This window comes from Panthera tigris, chromosome B3, assembly GCF_018350195.1.
Source record: "Panthera tigris isolate Pti1 chromosome B3, P.tigris_Pti1_mat1.1, whole genome shotgun sequence".
NCBI classification, from domain to species: Eukaryota; Metazoa; Chordata; class Mammalia; order Carnivora; family Felidae; genus Panthera; species Panthera tigris.
In genome coordinates, this window is record NC_056665.1 from 45,249,686 (window position 1) to 45,272,326 (window position 22,641).

The 22,641-nt window shown below is 40.5% G+C and overlaps 1 protein-coding gene across 2 annotated transcripts in view; it reads right to left on the minus strand.

Moving 5' to 3' along the window:
- FAM81A (family with sequence similarity 81 member A) overlaps positions 1-22,641 on the minus strand; it is a 75,916-nt gene that overhangs the window by 43,331 nt on the left and 9,944 nt on the right. The window contains exons 2-3 of one of the 2 annotated variants that reach the window (XM_042988743.1): positions 13,883-13,950; positions 12,584-12,857 (exon numbers count right to left, since the gene is read on the minus strand). In XM_042988743.1, coding sequence (XP_042844677.1) covers positions 12,584-12,857; positions 13,883-13,929 — 321 coding nt within the window. In that variant the 5' untranslated portion in view covers positions 13,930-13,950. Of the gene's footprint in view, positions 1-12,583; positions 12,858-13,853; positions 13,951-22,641 lie in introns of those variants that run through there. The other variant, XM_015538598.2, reaches the window with a different exon arrangement.

Here is a 22,641-nt window from a genome sequence, read left to right on the forward strand (position 1 = left end):
TAAAAAATTCTTCAATACCCCACTTACAAATTATTAAACTAGCAAATTATGTGTAATTGAGTCAATAGGTGAGGGCTTGATACAGTTTCCCAAAACTTAACTAGGTCAGAGCCACCCCAAGCCAGACAGACATGAAGCCTGAGCATATGGAAACCAGGAGTAGGTCCGCAGATTCCAACCAGCAAGGTAGCAGACCCCACTGCCTGACTCCCTAAAGGCCAAAGACACAGTGAGAGCCCTTAGGGGACATGGGGGTCTCAACCACTTCCCAAGCCATCAAAGTGTCATAGAAGGGGAAGCTTACCACCAACAAAGGCATGGACTTCTTATCAGGAGTTGGCCTCCAGGGATTGATAAAAGCTTAAAGACAGTACAGATAAGCCAGACATGTATAATTCATAACTGACCACATTACCTCTTCTAAATTTATAATGATGATGATTATTTGTGGAATGTTTCCGTGGAATAAATAATTGATAACATACTCCACATCATAAGGCAAATTGCCAGTGGAGACAATGGGTGGGGAAACATTAAAACAAAAGATTCTTTCCTTCAACATTTATCAAGCACCTACTATGTACCAGCACACAAGAGTCATCTGTTTTGACATTAGAATCCACTGATAAAATATGGGCAATAATTACAGGGTTCTGGAAGGGTCAAGGTCCCCAGAGCCTTTAAATATGAAACTTTTTTTGAGGGACACCTGGGTGGCTCAGCCTGTTGAGCGTCCAACTCTTGATTTTGGCTCAGGTCAGGATCCCGGGGTTGTGGGATCAGGTCCTGTGTTGGGCTCCATGCTGAGCATGAAGTCTGCCTGAGATTCTCTCTCTCTCTCCCTCTGCCCCTCTCCCCCACTCACACTCTCTCTTTCTCTAAAATGAAAAAATTTTAAAAAGAAACATTTTTTGAACTTGTACTCTGTGCCAGACACTGTGGTAGGTGCTAAAAATAGAAAAATGAGGACTTAGTTCTAGCTCTTAAGGATCACACAGGCTAGAGGTTTAACAACACATTTTGCTTTTCTTTTTGTATACTGTGTTCAAAGCCACATGACAGAGAATCATAAAGACTTAACCAGGCAAATTTGCCAAGATATAGTATTAACATATCTCAATTTGACTAGCTCTATCAGGAGCCTGGAGAGAACTTTACTACAGCCTTAGTTTTGTGACACAAAATCATCTGCAGGGACAGATTTTTATAAAACAAATACCCAGTAAGTTTTTATTTATTGAACTGAAAAACAAGTGTAAACCAGTAATACAAATAATTTTAACACCAGGCAATTCACTGAAGAAATTCATTAAGAACCTACAGACAAGGGGTATCCAGCTGGCTCAGTCAGTAAAGCATGCGACTCTTGATCTTGGGGTCATGAGTTCAAGCCCCACATTGGGCACAGAGCCTACTTTAAAAAAAAACAACCAAAATACATCCTTCACATCATTTAAATACACTTTGAATATCTTCACACCTCTTTGCTTTAAATATGCAAATATTGTCTTTGCATAATATCCACCATCCCAATTTTATAGTACTTATAAATAAAGACTTCTTTTTAGTACTTTTTAAATTTTAATCTACACCATGATTTTACTTTAACAAATTTTGGCTACAATGTGGCAATTCTGATATCTCATCAAGCATCCTAATTTTAGTTGTGTTTGGGTAAACACGCTCAGGCTCATAATATATGTAAAACCATGTAATTAGTGTTTTATATTGGAGTCTATTAAATTTCTAAACTTCCTTCTGTTACTTTATAATGATACATAGTTATTACCAGTTATAAAAAGTAAATGCTCATACATGCAAAGTAAATTTTTATCAGAATCAGATTTTATTCAGTTCTTTCTCTCTACAACGGAAATCATCTTTTCATTTGCAAAACCACAAATCCAAAAATATATGTAAATGGAAAAGAGTGCTGTCTGGTTAAGGCAAGAATAATCATTATATACAATGTGTTTCAGATGGAAAAGCAGCGAAATTGAAATTACTTTAAAATTCATTGCATTGCAGGGAGCCTGGGTGGCTCAGCTGATGGAGCGTCCAACTCTTAATTTTGGCTTGAGTCATGATCTCATGGTTCGTGGGATCGAGCAGCCCTGCATTGGGTTCTGCGCTGACAGCAGGAGCCTGCTTGGGATTCTATCTCTCTCCCCCTCTCTGACTCTCCCCCAATCTCACTCTCTGTCTCTCTCACTCTCTAAGTAAATAAATAAACATTAAAAAAAAATAGTTTGAGCATCTGGGGGACTTAGTCGGTTAAGCGTCCAACTTCGGCCCAGGTCATGAGCCACGTGGTCCGTAGGTTTGAGCCCTGTGTCACACTCTGTGTTGACAGCTCAGAGCCTGGAGCCTGTTTCAGATTCTGTGTCTCCCTCTCTCTCTCTGCCCCTCCCCCACTCGCACTGTCTCTCTCTCTCTCTCTCTCTCTCTCAAAAATAAACATTAAAAAATTAAAAAAAAAGAAATAAAATAGTTTAAAATATATAAATAAAAAATAAAATTCACTGCATTATAAATTGTTAAAAATCACATTTTAAAAACACATCTTAAAAACAATTAGCAAAATCCTACATGACTGATGATGACTGGATTCCTAGGGATGTTTGCTAATAACTGTAATTAAGCAGTTTAATGAACTTGCATCAAAGGAATGATGGGGCAGGAGAGAACTCAGTATGAACTAAAGCTAGAATTACCTACTTTCATGAAGAAATTCTTCCTGACAGGGTAGAAATATTCAGAAAGCAAAGAATGGCTGAAAAGCACGACCTGTCACATTTGAGAGTTGGCTACCTAAGGCCAGAGTTCTAGAAGAGCTTCCAAGAGGCGAAGTAGAAAAGAAAAAGAGCGTATTTTTGGATTTTAACGATCTGAGTTTAGTCTCAGAGCTGCCACTTACTGGCCTTGAAATCTGAAAGTCCCCTCACTTCCTGAACCTTGGCTCCCTCGTCAGAGAAGGTTGCAGTCTGTACAGATGACCTCAGGGTCTCTTCTCCTTCTCTTTATGCTACCGGCAAATCTGCAACCGGCTTCACTATGAATTGGGCATTTGTTCACTTAATAAGCATTCATGGCATTTTGCTCCACACGCTGTGCTGGACAATGCACAGATGAATAAGACAAGCTTTCTTTCTTTTTGAGGAGTTCACAATCTATTGGGGAAACAGACTTGTAAAGGAACAATGCCAGTCCTATTCCATAAATGCTGCGGTAATGCTGGTAAGTGCTGGGTGCTCAGGATACCTAAGGGAAGGGAAATTAGAGGCAAAGGAGGAGGTAGCACGGAGGTCTTCCTATCAAGAAAAAAACTATTAAATAAGACTGAGGGCTCCACTGAGGTTGGAAATTATATGTTTTAAAGTGGTTCTGATCATTGGACTAGTACATAGCAGCTACCAAAGAGGAAATTATTCCCTGGGCCCCATAGTTGCAGCTAAAGCACTATCAGCTTTCATGACGGCAAAAATTAAGTCTAGGGCTTTCTTTTCTTTTTTTTAATGTTTAAATTTTATTTACTTTTTTAAGTAAGCTCTATGCCCAACATAGAGCTTGAACTCACAGCCGCGAGATCAAGAGACACATGCTCCACTGACTGTGCCAGGCAGGCGCCCCAAGTCCAGGGTTTTCTAAGGGCACAGTTACTTACACTCTATGCTTTTCCTGAGAACAGTACCGCCAGAGTAGGTTGGCTCCAGGCTCCAGTCTGTCCACTACCCACACAGGCAAGGGGAACCTAGCTGAGTACCTCCAGGGACATGCTGGGCATGGAAAGGCACGGAGAGGTCATAATATTTTCTAACATGAAACACAGGGGTGTTTGTATTCTTTTATGAAATGCTTCTTTGCCACTGGTTAAGGGATGGAACAGTGAGAATCATTTATTCCCAATTACTTTGATTTTATCTATCTCCCTCTCTAGATTTGGGTACAGCAGGGATATCAGTCCCCTAATGGATCTCTACCCCTTTTCAAAGTTGAAATCTTTAAGTTGGGGTTCTTCAATTTAGTAAAGGTACCAACTTGGGGTTGGCAAGTTATTCAGCTTCTGGGTTGAATAAAACTGCTTTAGCTCACAAATATAAAACTGGAAAGATCATTCTAAGTACAAACACCACCTTCCAAAAACATGTAAATTCATCTATGGATCTTTTAAACTTCCTATGCCCTTCTGATGTCATTTGAGTTCTTTGGTTGCAGGCAATGGAAACTTGCCTCTGGCTTAACTTCGGGGAAAAATGGAATTTACTGGAAGGATCAGAGGAGAGATCTGAGGACAGAGGACAACCAAAAGGGCAGCTGGGGACGTAGACTGAAGGGGACATAAAAGGTGTTTCCTAGGGTCCATGCAGCAGGAACACTGGCCAGTATCCTGCAGACACAGCTGCTGTGGGGAAGACGCTCCAATCATTTCCACTCTGAATCACCCCGCTCAGGTTTCAAGCTCCAGGGAGTGAGAGACTCAATTCTCTGGCCTGAGTTACTGGTTCCAATGCTCTTTAGCAAAAAAGGTGATAAGGCAACTGATGAACAGCCATCCTGTCTGTGTCCGATGGAAGAAAGGTAAACACCGGAAAGAAATCAAGTTTCTGTATACCAGAAGAAATTGGAGCGGATGACGCCACGCACCAAAACGGCAAAGATCCACTACATCCCCTGAATAACAAATACATAATCTTTTTCTTTAAACATCATAAGAAGAGTAGATATTTTAGAACCCTGAAAACAAATATACTTTGATTAGGGTACAGTTTTGAGTGAATTCCTGTCCTTAGTATAGGTATGTGAGAATCTCAATGAACAGTGAAGGTTGGTTTCCATGTGATACACCAGGACCTTACTTGGGTATAAGCTAAGAGAGAATTATCACAAAACGAAATTAAATATGCACACAGTAGCCATGAAAGAGTTGAGATAGTTATACTAATATCAGACAAAACAGACTTCAAGATGAGAAATACTACTAGAGACAGAGAGAAACATTTAAAAAAAATTTTTTTTCAATATATGAAATTTATTGTCAAATTGGTTTCCATACAACACCCAGTGCTCATCCCAAAAGGTGCCCTCCTCAATACCCATCACCCACCCTCCCTCCCTCCCACCCCCCATCAACCCTCAGTTTGTTCTCAGTTTAAGAGTCTCTTATGCTTTGGCTCTCTCCCACTCTAACCTCTTTTTTTTTTTTCCCTTCCCCTCCCCCATGGGTTTCTGTTAAGTTGAGAGAAACATTTTATAAAGATAAAAAGGTCAATGTATCATTATAAATGCATATGTACCGAGCAACAGAACCCCAAAACACTTGAAGCAAAAACTAACAGAGTTGAAAGGAGAAAAAGATTTTTCAACAACAAGAGTTGGAGACTTAAATAACTGATAGAACAAGAGTCTCAATAAATGTAAAGTGATCAAAGATAGAAAAAGTATGTTCTCTGCCCACATGGAATTAAATAAGAGCTCCATCACATGAAATAAATTTTGGGAAACCCCAAACATTTGGAAATTGAACAACACACTGCTAAGTAACACATGAGCCAAAAATAAAGTTACAAAAATAAAGTGAAAATTTTAAGTATTTTCAACTGGGGGTGCCTGGCTGGCTCAGCCAGTTAAAGCACGTGACTCTTGGTCCTGAGGTTGTGAGTTCAAACCCCATGTTGGGTGTGGGGATTACTTAAAAGTAAAATCTTAAAAGTAAAATAATTTTCAACTGAAGGAAAACAAAAACACAACATACCAAAATTCATGGGAAGCAGCTAAAGCAGCTGGAGGACACTGGATAACTTTAAACACCATTATCAGAAAAGACTAAAGATCTCAAACCAATTACCAAAGCTTCCACCTTAAGAAACTAGAAAATGGAAAGCAAACCTAATAAAAGCAAGCAGGAAAAACGGAAATCACACAGAGTTGAAATCAATTAAATAGAAAACAGAAAAGGAAGAGAAAAAAATGAATAAAACCAAGAGTTGGTTCTCTCAAATGATTAATGAATTACTCAATATGGTGAAGATGGCAATTCTCCCAAAATTGATCTATATATTCGAAGCAACTTCTGTCAAAGTCTCAGTAGGCTTGCAACTAAGACAGATGTTTACATTTTATTTTATTTTATTTTATTGGTTTTATTTTAGAGAGCACAAACAGGAGAGAGGGATGGGGGAGGGGGAGAGAAAGAGAGAGAGACAGAGAGAGAGAGAGAGAGAAGGAGAATGAGAGCGAATCCCAAGCAGGCTGCATGCTCAACACAGAACCCAACATAGGGCTTGATCCCACAACTCTAGGATCATGACCTGAGCCTAAATCAAGAGTTGGATGCTCAACGAACTGAGCCACCCAGGTGCCCCTAGAGATTTACTTTTATCAGTTTGTAACACAGAACTCTTTCATATTTAAATTTTTTCATAATTATATAATAATTACAATAATTATGTAATTACCAAAAAATCTCAGTAGGCTTTTCTATAGAAACAGCAAGCTGATCCTAAAACTTACATGAAAACACAAAGGACCTAGAAAAGCCAAAACGATTTGGAAAGGAAAACAAAGTTGGAGGACTTATAGTGTCTGATTTCTACTTTTTAAAATATTTAAATTTTAAAAATATTTTTAAATGTTTATTTATTTTTGAGAGAGAGAGAATGAGAGAGAGAGAGAGAGAGAGAGAGAGAGAGAGACTCCCAAGTAGGCTCTGTGCTGTCAGAGCAGAGCCCCGCATGGGGCTTGATCTCACAAACTATGAGATCATGACCTGAGCCAAAATCCAGAGTCAGATGCTTAACCAACTGAGCCACTCAGGTGCCCCAGTATCTAATTTCAGTATGTATTCTAAAGCCAGAAATTAATTAGAGCAATGTGGTATTAGCATACAAAAAACATAGAGATCAACAGAATCCAGGAAAAAACCCTTGTTTTATGGTCAATTGATTTTCAACAAAGGGACAAATGGGAAAATTTTCCTTGAGCATCCAAATGGGGAAAAAAATTAACTCAGACCTTTATTTCACTTTTTACATAAACATGAACTCAAAATGGATCACAGACCTAAATGTTAAGAATTAAAACTAAAACTTTAGAAGAAAACATAGGAGAAAATCTTTGTGACCATGGGTGAAGCAAGACAGTTCTTAAGACACAACACTAAAATTACAAGCCATAAAAGAAAAAAACTGGTAAGCTGACTTCATTAAAATTTTTAAAATGCTGCACTTCAAAAGACACCATTAGGAAAATGAAAACATAAGCCAGAGAACGGGAGAAAATTTCTGCAAATCACATGTATGATAAGGGACTTGAAGCTAGACTAACTTAAGACTTCTTACAACTCAGTAATTAGACAAATAACCCAACTTAAAAATAGCTTCTAATATTTGCTACAACATTCAGCTAAGTGACATAACCCAGACACAAAAGGACACATACTGTATGATCCCACTTGTATGGTGTACCCAGGATAGGCAAATTCGTAGAGACAGAAAGTAAAATAGAGGGTAGCAGTGGCCGAGAGGGCTGTGGAACTGGGAGTTATTGTTTCATGGAAACGATGTTTCTGTTTGGGATGATTAAAAAGTTTTGGAAATGGGTAGTGGCGATCATTGCATACAAGACAGTGAACGTACTTAATGCCACCGAATTGTATGCTTAACGGCTAAGATGGTAAATATCTTACCACAATCAAAAAATTAATTTTAGGGGCGCCTGGGTGGCTTGGTCGGTTAAGTGTCCAACTTCGGCTCAGGTCACGATCTCACGGTCCGTGAGTTCGAGCCCCGCGTCGGGCTCTGTGCTGACAGCTCAGAGCCTGGAGCCTGTATCTAATTCTTTGTCTCCCTCTCTCTCTGCCCCTCCCCTGTTCATGCTCTGTCTCTCTCTGTCTCAAAAATAAAAATAAGGGGGGCCTGGGTGGCTCAGTTGGTTAAGCGTCCGACTTCAGCTCAGGTCACGATCTCACGGTCCGTGAGTTCGAGCCCCGCGTCGGGCTCTGGGCTGATGGCTCAGAGCCTGGAGCCTGTTTCCGATTCTGTGTCTCCCTCTCTCTGCCCCTCCCCCGTTCATGCTCTGTCTCTCTCTCTGTCTCAAAAATAAATAAACGTTAAAAAAAAATTTTTAAATAAAAAAAAAATAAATAAAAATAAACGTTAAAAAAAAATTTAAAAAAATTAATTTTAAAGACTGGGCAGAAGACTCGAGGAGACATTTCACCAAAGAAGACATACAAATGACCAATAAGCACCTGAAAAGGTGCTCAGCATCCTCAGTCATTAAAGAAATGCAAATCAAAACTACAGTGGGACACCGCTACACGTCCATTATAATGACTATAATCAAAGAGAGAGAGAACACCAAGTGTTGATAAGGATCTGGAGAAACGAGAAGTCTCATATATTGCTGATGAGATCGTAAAATGTGTAGAGCCACTTTGGAAAATTATTCGGCTATGTTTTAAAAAGTTAAATATACGCTTACTGTAAGACTCAGTCAGCAGTTCTACTCCTAGTAATTTACCCAAGAGAAATGAAACCATGTCCACACAGGCTTATATAAGCAAGTGTGCACAGCAGCTAAAACATGGAGACAATCCAAATGTCCATCAATTAATGGATGGATAAGCAATATGTGGCATATCCATACAGTAGGATACCACTCAGACATAAAAGGAAATGAACTACAGGCATACCTTGTTTTATCGTGCTTCCCAGACACTTCAGTTTTCTACAAACTGAAGGTTTGTGGCAACCCTGTGTTTAACAAGTCCACTGGCGCCATTTCTCCAACAGCATTTGCTCACTTCATGCTTCTGTGTCATATTTTGGTAATTCTCACAATATTTCAAACTTTGTCATTATTATTATTATACTTTTTATGGTGATCCGTGATCGGCGACCTTTGACGTTACTACAGTAATTGTTGTGGCATGCCACAAACTGCACCCATATAAGACAGTGAATTTAACGGATAAATGTGCGTGTGTTCTGACCGCTCCACCAACCAGCCATTCCTCCATCTCTCTGCCTCTCTTTGGGCCCCCCAATTCTTTGAGCCACAACAGTACTGAAATTAGACCAACGAATAAGCCTGCAATGGCCGCTAAGTGTTCAAGTGAAAGGAAGAGTCGCATGTCTCTCACATTAAATCAAAAGGAGAAATGAAGAAACTTGGTGAAGAAGGCATGTGGAAAGCCAAGACAGGCCAAAAGCTAGGCCTCTTGGTCAAATGGTTAGCCAGGTTGTGAACGCAAAGGAGAAATTTTTGAAGGAAATTATAAGTGCTACTCCGATGAACACTCAAATGATAAGAAAGCCAAAGGGCTTGTTACTGATATGGAGAAAGTGTGAGTCATCTGGACAGAAGATCAAACCAGTCACAGCATTCCCTTAAGCCAAAGTCTAACCCAGAGCAAGGCTCTAACTCTCTCCAATTGTGTGAAGGCTGAGAGGTGAGGAAGCTGCAGAAGAAGAGTCTGAAGATAGCAGAGATTGGTGTATGAGGTTTAAGGAAGGAAGCCGTCTCCATAACATAGAAGTGCAAGGTGAAGCAGCAAGTACTGATGTAGAAGCTGTAGCAGGTTATCCAGAAGGTCTAGCTAAGATAATGAATGAAGGTGACTATACTGAACAACAGATTTTCAATGGAAATGAAACAGCCTTATATTGAAAGAGGACACCATCTAAAATTTTCATAGCTGGAGAGGAGAAGTCGGTGCCTGGCTTCAAGGCTTCACCCCCTGTTAGGGGCTAGTAATGCAGCTGGTGACTTTCAGTCGAAGCCAATGCTCATTTACCATTATGAAAATCCTCGGGCCCTTAAGAATTATAAGTCTACTCTGTCTGTGCTCTATAAATGGAACAACAAAGCCTGGATGACAGCACATCTGTTCACAACATGGTTTATTGAATATTTTGAGACCATTGTTGAGATCTGCTGTTGAGAAAAAAAAGATTCCTCTCAAAATATTACTGCTCATTGACAGTGTATCTGGTCATCCAAGAGCTCTGATGGAGATGTACAATGAGATTTATGTTGTTTTCATGCCTGCTCATACAACATCCGTTCTGCAGCCAAAGGATCAAGGAGTACTTCCATTATTTAAGAAATACATTTCATAAGGCTAGAGCTACCACAGACAGTGATTCCTTCTGGAAATCCCTCTGGAAAGCATTCACCATTCTACATGCTGTTAAGAGCATTTGTGATTCATGGGAAGAGATCAAAATATCAACAAGAACAGGAGCTTGGAAGAAGTTGATTCTAACCCTTGTGGATGACTTTGAGGGGTTCAAGACTGCATTGGAGAAGGTAACTACAGATATGGAAATAGCAAGAGAATTTGAAGTGGAGCCTGAAGATGGGACTGAATTGTTGCAATCTCATGATAAAACTTCAACAGATGAAGAGCTCCTTCTTACGAGTGAGCAAAGAAAGTCTTTTCTTGAGATGGAATCTACTCCTGGTGAAGATGCTATGAAGATTGTTAAAATGACAACAAAAATTTAGAATATTACGTAAACCTAGTTGATAAAAGTTTTGAAAGAAGTTCTACTGTGGGGAAAAGAGGATCAAACACCATCATATGCTACAGAGAAACTGTTCATGAAACAAGAGCCAATTAATGCAGCAAACTTCATTACTGTCTTGTTTTAAGAAATTGCTGTAGGCACCCCAACTGTAGCCACCACCACCCTGATCAGTCAGCAGCCATCAACACTGAGGCAAAACGATTACGACTCATGGGAAGCTCAGACGACGGTCGGCATTTTTTAGCAGTAAAATATTTTTAATGTTTTTTTAATGTTTATTTATTTTTGAGAGAGGGAGAGGCAGAGCAAGAGTGGGGGAGGGGCAGAGAGAGAGGGAGACACAGAATCCGAAGCAGGCTCCTGGCTCTGAGCTATCAGCGCAGAACCTGATGCGGGGTTCAAACTCATGAACTGTGAGATCATGAACCGAGCTGAAGTCGGATGCTTAACCGACTGGGCCACCCAGGCACCCCACGATAAAGCATTTTTAAATTAAGGTATGTACATTTTCTTGACATAATGCTACTGTACACTTAATAGATTACAGGATAGTGTAAACATAACGTTTGTATGCACTAGGAAACCAAAACATTCATTTGACTTGCTTTATTGCTATATTCGTTTTATTGCGGTGATCTGGAAGCACACCTGCCAGATCTCTGATGTATGCTTGCACTGATACATGCTAGAACGTGACTGAACCTCAGAAAGATTATGCTAAGTGAAAAAAGCCAGTTGCAAAAGACTTCATATCATAAGACTCCATTTATATGGAATTTCCAGAAGAGACACGTTTATAGAGACTGAAAACAGTTTAGTGATTGCCCAGGCCTGGGGTACAAGTAGGGATTGACGGCAAAGAGACCGATAAAAATTTTCAGGGTGGGGAGCCTGGGTGGCTCATTTGGTTGAGCGTCTGACTTCGCCTCAGGTCATGATCTCATGGTTCGGTTCGTGAGTTCGAGCCCTGCGTTGGGCTCTATACTGACAGCTCGGAGCCTGGAGCCTGCTTCAGATTCTGTGTCTCCCTCTCTCTCCACCCCTCCCTCGCTTGCACTCAGTCTCTCTGTATCTCTCTTAAAAATAAATAAACATTAAAAAAAAATTTTTTTAAAAGAAATTTTCAGGGTGATGGAAATGTTCTACAACTGAGTTGGGTTGATAGTTGCACAACGGTATAAATTTCCTAAAAATACTGAATTGTACACTCATACTGGGTGGATTTTTGTGCCTTATAAATTATATATCAATAAAGTATTAAAAAGTAAATAAACACAAATCTGACATGGAAAAAAATAAGGCTTAATTTCAGGAAGCATAAGTCAGGTACAATCTCTATGACTTGAAGCAAAGGTTTTCCTTAATCTATCCACATATCTTTTATTTATATATTTAAAAATTACATGTGAAGGATAGCAACACTGTTCAATGTGAAAACTCAGGCCCTAAACAATCTTAAGCTTCTGAACTAAATTGTGTGGTCCCTGTGATTATTCAATAAATAGCAATACATTTACAAATTTTAAAAATTTAGCCACTACTGGCCTTTCATTGGGCTCATTTCAAAGAAAAAAATAAAGCAATAAAAGGGAAGTCTGAGAAGCAATCCAAATGCATAAATTGTATGAATAATAAACTGAATTATATGTAATCATTATGACCTAGAAACATTTAATCTGAAGCAGCAAAGACTGGCCTAGTAATTGACTTAATAGCTGTCTTTGACAATATGAAGGGTTTTACAGGGAAACTATTTGACTAGTTCTTCTGTCTCTTCATTGAGAGCCGAACAAAACGAAGAGATTTCATAGTCAGCAAGGTAAATTTAGATTAAACATAAATGACACTGACAGTAACTGCTATCAAATACTGAAATAAATTTAATTAGGCTATTTGCTCAAGCGGGTTTCCTCGGCGAACGCTAGAATACACAGCCCGAAAGCTTTGGTCTGAATGCATTACTGCCTGGCGGGCAAGAATTCCGCCTGCTGAGCCCCTGCAGGTCTGTGGGAAGGATCGCGGCCACGCTGACTTGCACACACCTTACTCACCTCAATATCCCGATTGAGTTGCTTCACTATGGCAGTGATGTTTCTGATGTGCTCCTCCAAGAAAAGCCTGGCCAGGCGGTCACCTCCCCCTTTGTTTTGCATTTTCTGCAAACTGCTGACAATGTCGTCTTTAATCCGGAAGGCGTGCTCCACAAGGGCAGCGGTTGTTTTCTCGTGGCAGAGGATTCTATCTTCCAGTTGTTCCACTAGGCTTACAGATGAGTAGGGTGCCATGGTCAGGGACTGGCTGTGTCGGGGCATGGTTCTAACTCGCCTGTGCAAGGGAGCCATATTACTAGGGTTGTTAATTGGGAAAAAGTAATTTTCAAAGCCAGATTCAAGACTTTCCAGAGAAGGAAATGCCAATTATTTATCCCTACAAGCTAAACAGGGTTTGAGGGAGGGTTTCTGCACCAAAGAGTTTTCCCTGTGAGCCAGGAAACTTTAAACAATCATACGCAGACACTTCAGTGTGTTGGTAGTAGGTTCCATGACCACCAAAATCAAGAGGCTGGTGGAATTGGGCACACTGAGATGTCTCCCCAGTTGAAGGTGTGTTATCAAGACTAAGCTGTATCATCGAAGTCAAGTCTCCTGACACGCCCTCCTCCTCCATTCCCCTACAGCAGTTTTCTAACATACTAACAAACTCAAAGGCCTACAAGGGTTAAGTAGGTAACATAAATGAATGATGCATATCACATATGATAGGGAGGGGACTGCGGAGACCTGGAAAGGGCATTCCTCCACTAAAGGCAGCCCCAGTTCTGCCCCATCCATGAGTAACCATCTGGGGATGTGGGTCTATTTTTCCAGATCATCTCATATTTTAAGAATAGCCAGGAAATTCAGACTTGTACGTGAAATCACCTGACTTTTAAATGTTAACAAGTCATTTAAAAAGTATTTTAAGATAATGCAGGCCAAACAATGCGCTTCCATGAGCCAGTTCTGGTCTATGGACCCCCCAATCTGCAACTTCTGATTTAAAAGGGTTAGTGGGACACTAGTCTCCAGGCCTCCACAGTTGCGTTTTACCAGTGACCAGAAGTACAGCTGTACTGCAGGGCTATTAGGAGGTCTTCACGTCTCACTATCGCTGAGCAGCCAACAGCATTCTATACGGAAGCTGGAGAGGGAACACAACTGTACTTCTATTGCCCTTGAACAAAATCATCCTTGGGTAATGTAACAGCCACACGCCTTCATTTATAATAACCATCACACCCACTAGCAGCCCTCATGGGATTGGTGGAAAGGAAAAGTATACCTTAGATGCATATTTTCCATATATTATACCTTTCCTCGGTGACGAGAGAAGGAAATACAGGGCACCATCGGGCCATTTTCTTTTTAATAATTCACATCTGTTGAAAAAAATAAGCATTAAATTATTTAACAGTTTATATCTGGAATTTAAATGACGTCTAAAGCTTATTATGAACTTACTAAGTGGATCGTAAATTATGCCAACACACCAATCAGTTGTATTATTAAATGTCTTCTATCTTACATACGGAATAAACAGCAAATGCTTCTAAATAAGGAGAAAAGAATCAAGCAAAATCAAAATTAATACTACGAAGCCTTGCTAGACAGATCAACAAAGACTGTTAAGTGGGTTTTCCTGAAGTTTCCTCATCCCGTACCTGCATGTCAAGCTTGAGAAACCCCTTTTAGGGAAACAAGATAGTTTCTTTAACAGGCTTTTTCAATCATGTAAGGTAGGAAACTACCTTAGTAAATGTGAACTCAGCAAATTTAGTAAACTCCATAGCAAATTAAAAGCACTTATTTCTAAATCAATCTTAAACAATACATCAATCAGATCTGACTTGGGGAACCTATCTATCCACTAAGAGAATAAGACTGGTATTTATTAAAACTGTACAATAAGATATCATCATTCATATTATTCCTTGCATATAAGGAACAGTTGATCATCCCAGCACATTAGAAATTTGAACAAAACTGGAGAGTTTTTAAAATATTTTCTTACTTGAGTTTCTCAATACTGCTGTTAATTGCCTTAACACAATGAATGCCTAGTAACCATGATCTGATTCAGTAATTAGTTCTCATTTAGATGCTGGATTCAGAGAGCATTTGTGATTGAAACCACTGTTTTGGCATCATCTCCCCAGTGTGTTATTTTTAGAGTTTCAAAATGCGAACATTTCATTTTCCTAGACAAAGAACTTTGAATTTAAAGAAATTACATTTAAGAAAAAAGTGATTCATGCCAAACAAGTTATGATGCCAAAGGACTTCTTCAGTTCTCAAGATAATAATCTGTCATTTAGATTACATGAAATCAGGCCAGTGTGGAAGATGTTAGTATTTAGAATCATAGAATCTTTACCATTTAAAAGTTGTAATATACCTTAGTTGAGATATTAATCTACAGAATAGCCTAACCTACGAAACATTTATTTGGCATCTGTTTTGCAGCTGAGTAACCTAAATGTGTAAGACCAAAAATACCCTCCCCCTCAAGGGTTTCACAGCCTACAGTGAAACAACGGGATAAATGGCTATGAACGAAAAACACATAGGGAGGAAAAAAGAAGATGCCTTACTGTTTGCTGGGTAGCAGCAGGTCAGGGAGGAACTAATGAAAATGAGTAGGATTTCCCAACGTGGAGAACAGAGAGAATGTTCCACACCTTCCCTCAATACTCCAACACCACCCGTACTTTCTATGCTCTTGGAACACTCTGGCATAGGCCCCTCTCCCAGCTCCATATGGGGCCACTCCAGCCAATGCCAGCCCCCCCCAATGCCACGCCACCCACCACGGTCCGTGAATATGTCATGCACTCTTCTGCCTTCATACCTTTGTCCATGAGCTCTATATCACAAACACCCTTCTCATCCCTGCCTGCCTAGAAAACTCCTATTCATCCTTTAGGCCTCACCTGCCTGCCCCTCAATTCAATAAAATGGCTCCCTTGTTTGTATTTCTTCAGCACTTATTCTGTATGTCTTATACTACTTATTACACCCTATTATTTTTAGCCATGTAATATTTCATCTCCCTTAAACTACATGCTCCTTAAAGGCATATTTCAAATCATAATAGACAGAGCTGACCTAGAAGATTCCATACGTGCCTGTTAATGGGAGCATGACTTGCATTCCAGTGTCAGAAACTGTAGCAATGAAGGCATTAGAGAATGTTTTAGTTAAAAAGCATAGTTCTTTACTGAGACTGCATCCCAAACAGCCACTTCATATAATTATTTGCAAATAAATGGAGACTTTTGGAATCTCCTTTTCTGAAGGTCATTTCATCCCTCTGGAATTATCCTGCCTGAGCCACAGAAACCCAGCCACATTTCTGAAAAAAAGAGTCTATCCACCACTCATTGTCTAAGATTGCTTTTCAGAATAAACCTATTACCAAGCACTATGCACTCTCTACCACGGGAAATGTCACATGGCATGAATTCACAACACACACTGAGTCCGTTCAGAACTGGTGCCCTCTGCATGACATATGGTAGGAATTGGTTTATGTTAGTTTTCTTGGTTGGTTAGTATCACGATCCTTTGCCAGAACAATGGGATCTATATTGCAAATGAATAAAGATTAAAAATAAGTAAGTCACAGGGTTAAATAACTTCCCAAAGATCATTTCCAGATCCTCCCATTGTCAATTCTGGCTTATCTGCCTGTGGTCATCAGTTTCTGCACATTTATAAATCTGAACTCTAGCACCACAAGTGGGTCTACAACATTATTGGGCAGATCCGGGTTGTATACTGCTCTGACTGTGCTGTGTTTTGCTGTAATAATATTAATCTCCAGTATGAGTTTAAAAAACTTGGGGAAATTAGGGGAAGGGGCAGGTAGATAAACAAGAGAGAAAAAGAAGTGAAAGAAATAAAAAAACATAAAATCAGGGGCACCTGAGGGGCTCAGTCGGTTGAGCATCTGACTCTTGATTTCTGCTCAGATCGTCGTCCCAGGGTCATGGGATCGAGCCCCACATCAGGCTCCATGCTCAGCATGGAGCCTGCTTTAGATTCTCTCTCTCTCTCTCTCTCTCTCTCTCTCTCTCTCTCCTCCTCCCTCTGCCCCTCTCCCCCAACTCACACTCTTTCTCTAAAAATAAAATAATAATAATATTAACAAGAAAAAAAAGAAAAAGTAAAATCGCAACGCTCCAAATATGCAATATACCTATACCATTTGGTTGTTCACACAAGAGTAAAGGGAAACGCTATTATCTAAACCAAAATAATTATTTGGGATTACAAGGATTCTTTTTGGGTAGAAATACCTACAGTATCATTTAATGTAAAATGATATATGATTTTTATAAGTTAAAATGGCAGGTTTTACTGAAAAATTAAATTCTAATCATAAAAATATTTAGTTTTTCAGTTTACTATTAAAATACAGCACTGAAGTGCAGCGTGTCAGAAATTTTTTTAAAAATAGGCAAAGCATGTATGAATAAAGTGGTTGTAATCTGGTGGTAGGGGGGGAAGCCTATTTTCTTATAGTTAAAAATACAGGGAAAGGATAGAGAGCAGAGAACAGCGTAAGGTGTGTCTAGAAAGACGGGTAGGAGGGAGTAGAGCTCTAACCCACCTCAGGACCTGAGACTTTGTCCGGGGGCAGTGTGGGGACGGGCAGCGCGGCTGAGGGCTGGGACGGGGAAAGGCAAGCTACAGAGGGGTGGAGGGTCTAGAGAAGGGAGAGGTCCCTTGGACCAGAACTCAGCCCGGAAGGGCGAGGCCTGGGGGAGGAGCTTCTTCCCTCCTTACTATTCCCACTCTTCTCCTGGTCCCGCTCTGCCTGGGCTTTCTCCACTTTCTTTTCCTTTTTTACCCCTCAAGGGCTCTCCCTGCAATTTCCTTGGCCCTTTCCTTTTCCTTAACTCCCCATTCTCGCTGCTCATTTTCCTTCCCCCTACTGCCTGTGCTTCCCTCCTTCTGCTTTGTGCAACCGCAGACAAAATTCTCTAGCGTGGAAAGCACGGGCACCGAGGTCAGAAAAACCCTTATTTGAATCCTGGCTTCTCCGCTAACAATACGATCTTAGCAGGCTGGCCTTACCTTGTTGGGCCAGCGACCTCATAAAGAATAGCTGCTCACTCTCACCAAGTGTTTACCCATATCAGGCACTCCTGGAGCACATTTATGTGCATTAGTTGAATTCATCCTCAGAGTCCGTGAAGGGGCTGCGCTTATCGCCATTTAACCAAAGGAAACAGAAATGTTCAGCAAGTGGCCCAACCATACGTGGCCAGGAAAGAACAGAGCAGGGAACCTAGGGCCTCCTCCTCTTCCTCCCCAGGCATTAACCACTGAAGGATTATGGGGAATCCAGAACGCTGTCTGGCCTTAGGGCACTGAATGCGCTTCCAGTAAGGGCTGGTTCCTTTCCCTTCCCTGGCTGACGCACATCTGATAGAAAATACATCCATTGCTAAAAATAAAACTTTATATAAATGGCTCAGCAAATAGTACTCATTTGTTTAAGGAGGGAGATATGATATTGTTTACTATGTGGGGCTAGTGGGGAAATGATTAGGCAGCTGCTATAATTCTTTCATTTGGCCAATGCTATTCCTCCAGGCCTCACCATGTGCTGAGGTTACAGCTGGACTGAAGCAATGCTGTCACTTGTGTTTTCTCAACCAGGGCACATATGTGAAAAGAACAGTTTGCAATACATATATTTCATATGGAGAAATTTGAAATATTTTAAGAAACACCTTTTCTTAAACTGAAAAATGCTTTTTGTGACTATTAAAATTTAAGGTCTACAGAAAGGCATAAAGTGAAAACCACCACTCAGAAAGTGCTGATGTTAATGTATCACTTTACTATTTTTTTTAATTTTTTTAAAAAAATTTTAGAGACAGCACTCACTGCCCACATGTGAGTCAAGTCAGGGAGGGGCACGGGGGGGGGGTGGGGGGAGGGAGAGATAGAGATAGAGAGAGAGAGAGAGAAAGAGAGAGAGAGAGAGAGAGAGAGAGAGAGAGAATCTTAAGCAGGCTCCAAACTTAGTGCAGAGCCAGACATGGGGCTGGATCTGTGACTCTGGGATCATGACCTGAAGCAAAATCAAGAGCTGGACATGAACCAACTAAGCCACCCAAGCACCCCTGAAAAGTTATATTTTTTTTTTAATGTATTTATTTATTTTTGAGAGAGACAGAGACAACATAAGCAGGGTAGGGGCACAGAGAGAGAGGGATGGAGGGAGAGAGAGAATCCCAAGCAGGCTCTGAGCAGTCAGTACAGAGCCCAATGCCGGGCTCGAACTCACAAAAGCATGAAATCATGACCTGAGCCGAAACCTAGAGTCCAACGCTTAACCAACTGAGCCACCCAGGTGCCCTTGAAATGTTATTTTAAATCATGATTCAGTTAAACTTTTTGGTCTCTTATTTTCCTTTCCTTTGTTTTATGAAATGATGTAGGTAGTATAAAAGTCAGTGGGGCAGAGTGCAAGCTACTTTAAAAACAGGTTGAGGTGAGACTCAGACAATAAAATCTAAAGAATCAAGAAGGGATAAAAACCGGTGGATCTGTGAGAACAATCCAAGACACTGCTGATAACTCACAACTAAAACAGGGCAAACTGTCCTCACACTTGTGATTACTAGTTCAATGTTAGTCTTTGGCTCTATACTGTGGGCTCCATGAGGAGCTGTATTGTCCACAGTATCCCAAGCACCTGGCACACGGCTGATGAACTGTTTGCTAGACGGACAAATCTCAAGGTCAGATGACAGAAATGAAGACATTTCATAATGTTGAATTTAATCAACCGAATTATATCCTGACTAGAGAATGAATGTGTGACCATAAAGGGGGATAGTGTACATTGCATATCTAGTAAAAGCAGAGTGTGAAGAGGCAAAATTCATCACTGCTCCCAACAACCTAAGAATCTGCAGCAGCAGGAAGAGTTCTATAACACTGAGGGATGTTTTAAGTTCTCACGGTCCAATGACATCAGCCACTGAGATATTCCTGCTCACTCTTCTTGCCCTGAGCCCACACTCAACCACACACATCATTTAGCTTCCCATGTGGATGTGTGTAAAAGGAGAACGTGCAGGAAGCAGCATGAGCCCCGCTGTCAGCTACTCTTCTCGTGGCGCTGGGAACCAAAGTCTGTCTCCTGAAATCGGATGGTCTCTGACTGCTGTAGCAGAGCTGAACATCTAAACCTGAAACATGATGAGCACCACCTGGTACCTATTGTGGGGAACAGACTAATGTGTGAGGTAGCCCCCAAGATCCCTGCCTCTTGAAGTCCGTATTTGTGTGATCCCCTCTCCTTGAGTATGGTGGGGCCTGTGACTTGCTCCTGACCAACAGAACACAGCGGAGACCAGTCAAGCGGCAGTCACCTGTATTCAGTCCGCAACTGCAGTCACCTGGGATTCTGATACCAAATCACACGGGGTGTGGTTCTCCTCGCTGGGAAGAGATTTATTTATTTTATAATATACCTTTTAAGTCATTTAACAAATTCCAAACTGGTTGTTTTGCTTTAAAAAAAATCTCAAAAAGGGGCGCCTAGGTGGCTCGGTTTGTTAAGCATCTGACTCTTGATCTCAGCTCAGGTCTTGATCTGAGGGTTGTCAGTTCAAGCCCCACGTTGGGCTCCACTCTGCCTATGGAGCAGACTTAAAAATAAATAAATAAATAAATAAATAAATAAATAAATAAATAAACAAACAAATACATACATACATACATAAAATCTCAAAAAAACAATGAAGAATAAGAACTTTAACAAGTTTTTTCATAACATTGGCTCTGTGCTGGCCAATGGAAGCAAATTATAAAATAAATCTAATTGGCCATAATAGATAAAATCACAAGGGATACCATTTCACCCCATCATATTGGCAAAACTCAAGTGTGGCAAGATCCAGGATTGACAGGAATATATATGAAACAAACAGGAACACCAAATGGGAGTGTGAATCAGTACCACCACTTTGGAAAGCAATCTTCAACATCTAGTAAAGCTGACGATGCACAAACTCCATGACCCGATGATTCCACTGCTAAGAAATACCTCAGAAACTTCTCAAGCATGTTCACAAAGAGACACTAACAAGACTACTTAAGGTAGCATTGTTTCTAAGAGCAAAAAAGTAGGTGGTGGGGGTGGGGGAAGTGGATTGAACACCCATCATTAGGCAAGTGGATGAATAAACCATGACACATTCATGCAATGGAAGAACCACCAGTTGTGGAAATAAATGGGTTAGAATTACACGTCCCAGTGTGAATGAATCTCACAAATATATTCAGTAAAAAGACCAGCTGAAGAAGGATATGGACAGCATGAGGACCTTTTTTTTTATTAAAAAATTTTTTTGTAAACATTTATTTATTATTGAGAGACAAAGAGAGACAGAGCATGAGCATGGGAGGGGCAGAGAGAAGGGGAGACACAGAATCCGAAGCAGGCTCCAGGCTCTGAGCTGTGAGCACAAAGCCCAACGCGGGGCTCGAACCCACAAACTGCGAGATCATGACCTGAGCTGGTCCAATGCTCAATCGACTGAGCCACCCAGGTGCCCCCATGAAGACCTTTTTATTAAGATTTAAAATATTGCAAATAATATGCTGAATCTATATCTAACAATGAGCATGGAAATGGCAGACACCAAGTCAGAGTCATATTTGTCACTGAGTGAGAGAAAGAGGGGATCAGACACAGGGATACAAAGGGCTTTAAATATATGATTGTTTTTGATGTTTTACTTCTTAAACTTAATTTTTCGTTGCATCATTAAAAAAAGAAAATAACTTCTTCCCACCCCCGCTTAAAAACAAACATGTAAAGACCATGAGATGGAAGGAAGTCCTAGTGTTAGTCTCTTCAGTGCATGCACAGAATGCAATCTTGCCCTAGACATTCTGAGGACCATGAAATTAGAACAGTAACTAATCTTTATCAAATCTCTAGCCCGAAAGCATTTTATCCATACTTGGTATGTGATCGTATCTAAATGTTAGTGTTTCTATAGATGGCTATTGGTTAAATGTCCAACAGTAAAACAGTAGTTAATTAAAACATGGCAAATCCACACAAGAATATATCAATAGTTATTTAAAATAATGGTTGCTTAGGGCGCCTGGGTGGCTCAGTCCCAGGGTCGTGGGATCAAGCCCTGTGTCAGGCTCTGTACTGAGCATGGAGCCTACCTGGGATTCTCTCTCTCTCTCCCTCTGCCCATCTCCCCCATTTGTGTGCCTGCCCTCTCTCTCTCTAAAATAAATAATAATAATAAAAAACTTGGACTTTTAAAAAATAAAAAAATAATGGTTATAAAGACTATGAAGTAACATGGAAAATATTTATTTGCTAGCTATAATGTTACTTTTGTTAAAAGAACAAGATTTGAAAAAGGATTTATAATACTATATAAAACCATAAACAGGGCCTGAAACCACAAGTTGGCTCCACTGCACCACAATTTAGATGGTACAAACATTTTAACTTGAGTTTAAACGACCTTCATATTTTTAAGTTCTACCCCTCTTTCTCCTCCTCCTCCCCAAGATGAGGAGCTCACCAGACCCTGGGCCTGTGGAGGTGGGTAGAGCAGTCAAGGGCACAACAACCACCACCCCACTGTGTGCAGAGGCCATCCTTATCTGCCTTCCTCCCCTCTCCTACCCGACCGACCACGGGACTCTGCTTCTATGAGTGCGCACTTCCTTGACTTGCAGCTACGTTTAATACCACTGCCCCAATCCACCCTGTGCCAAGTTGCTGGCATTGTTCTGGGATGTGAATAGCTGGTGTTTGGGTAAATTATTTGTTTTCAGTACAAAGAGGAGGAAGAGAGTTGTGCAACTAATTTCAAAGCCAAAATATTAGATTGATAAAGAAAGCCAAAGAAAAACCACTGATAATGGCAGGAGGTTTCCACAAATTAACCACAGGGCTCAGATTGAAGGAGTGCCTCCAAGTTATGTGCAAAGAAAATGAAACCGCACAAGTAAGCATGCCCTGTCTTCTTCTTAGTAGACAGCTCCCCTCTCCCTAAACTGGACGGAGT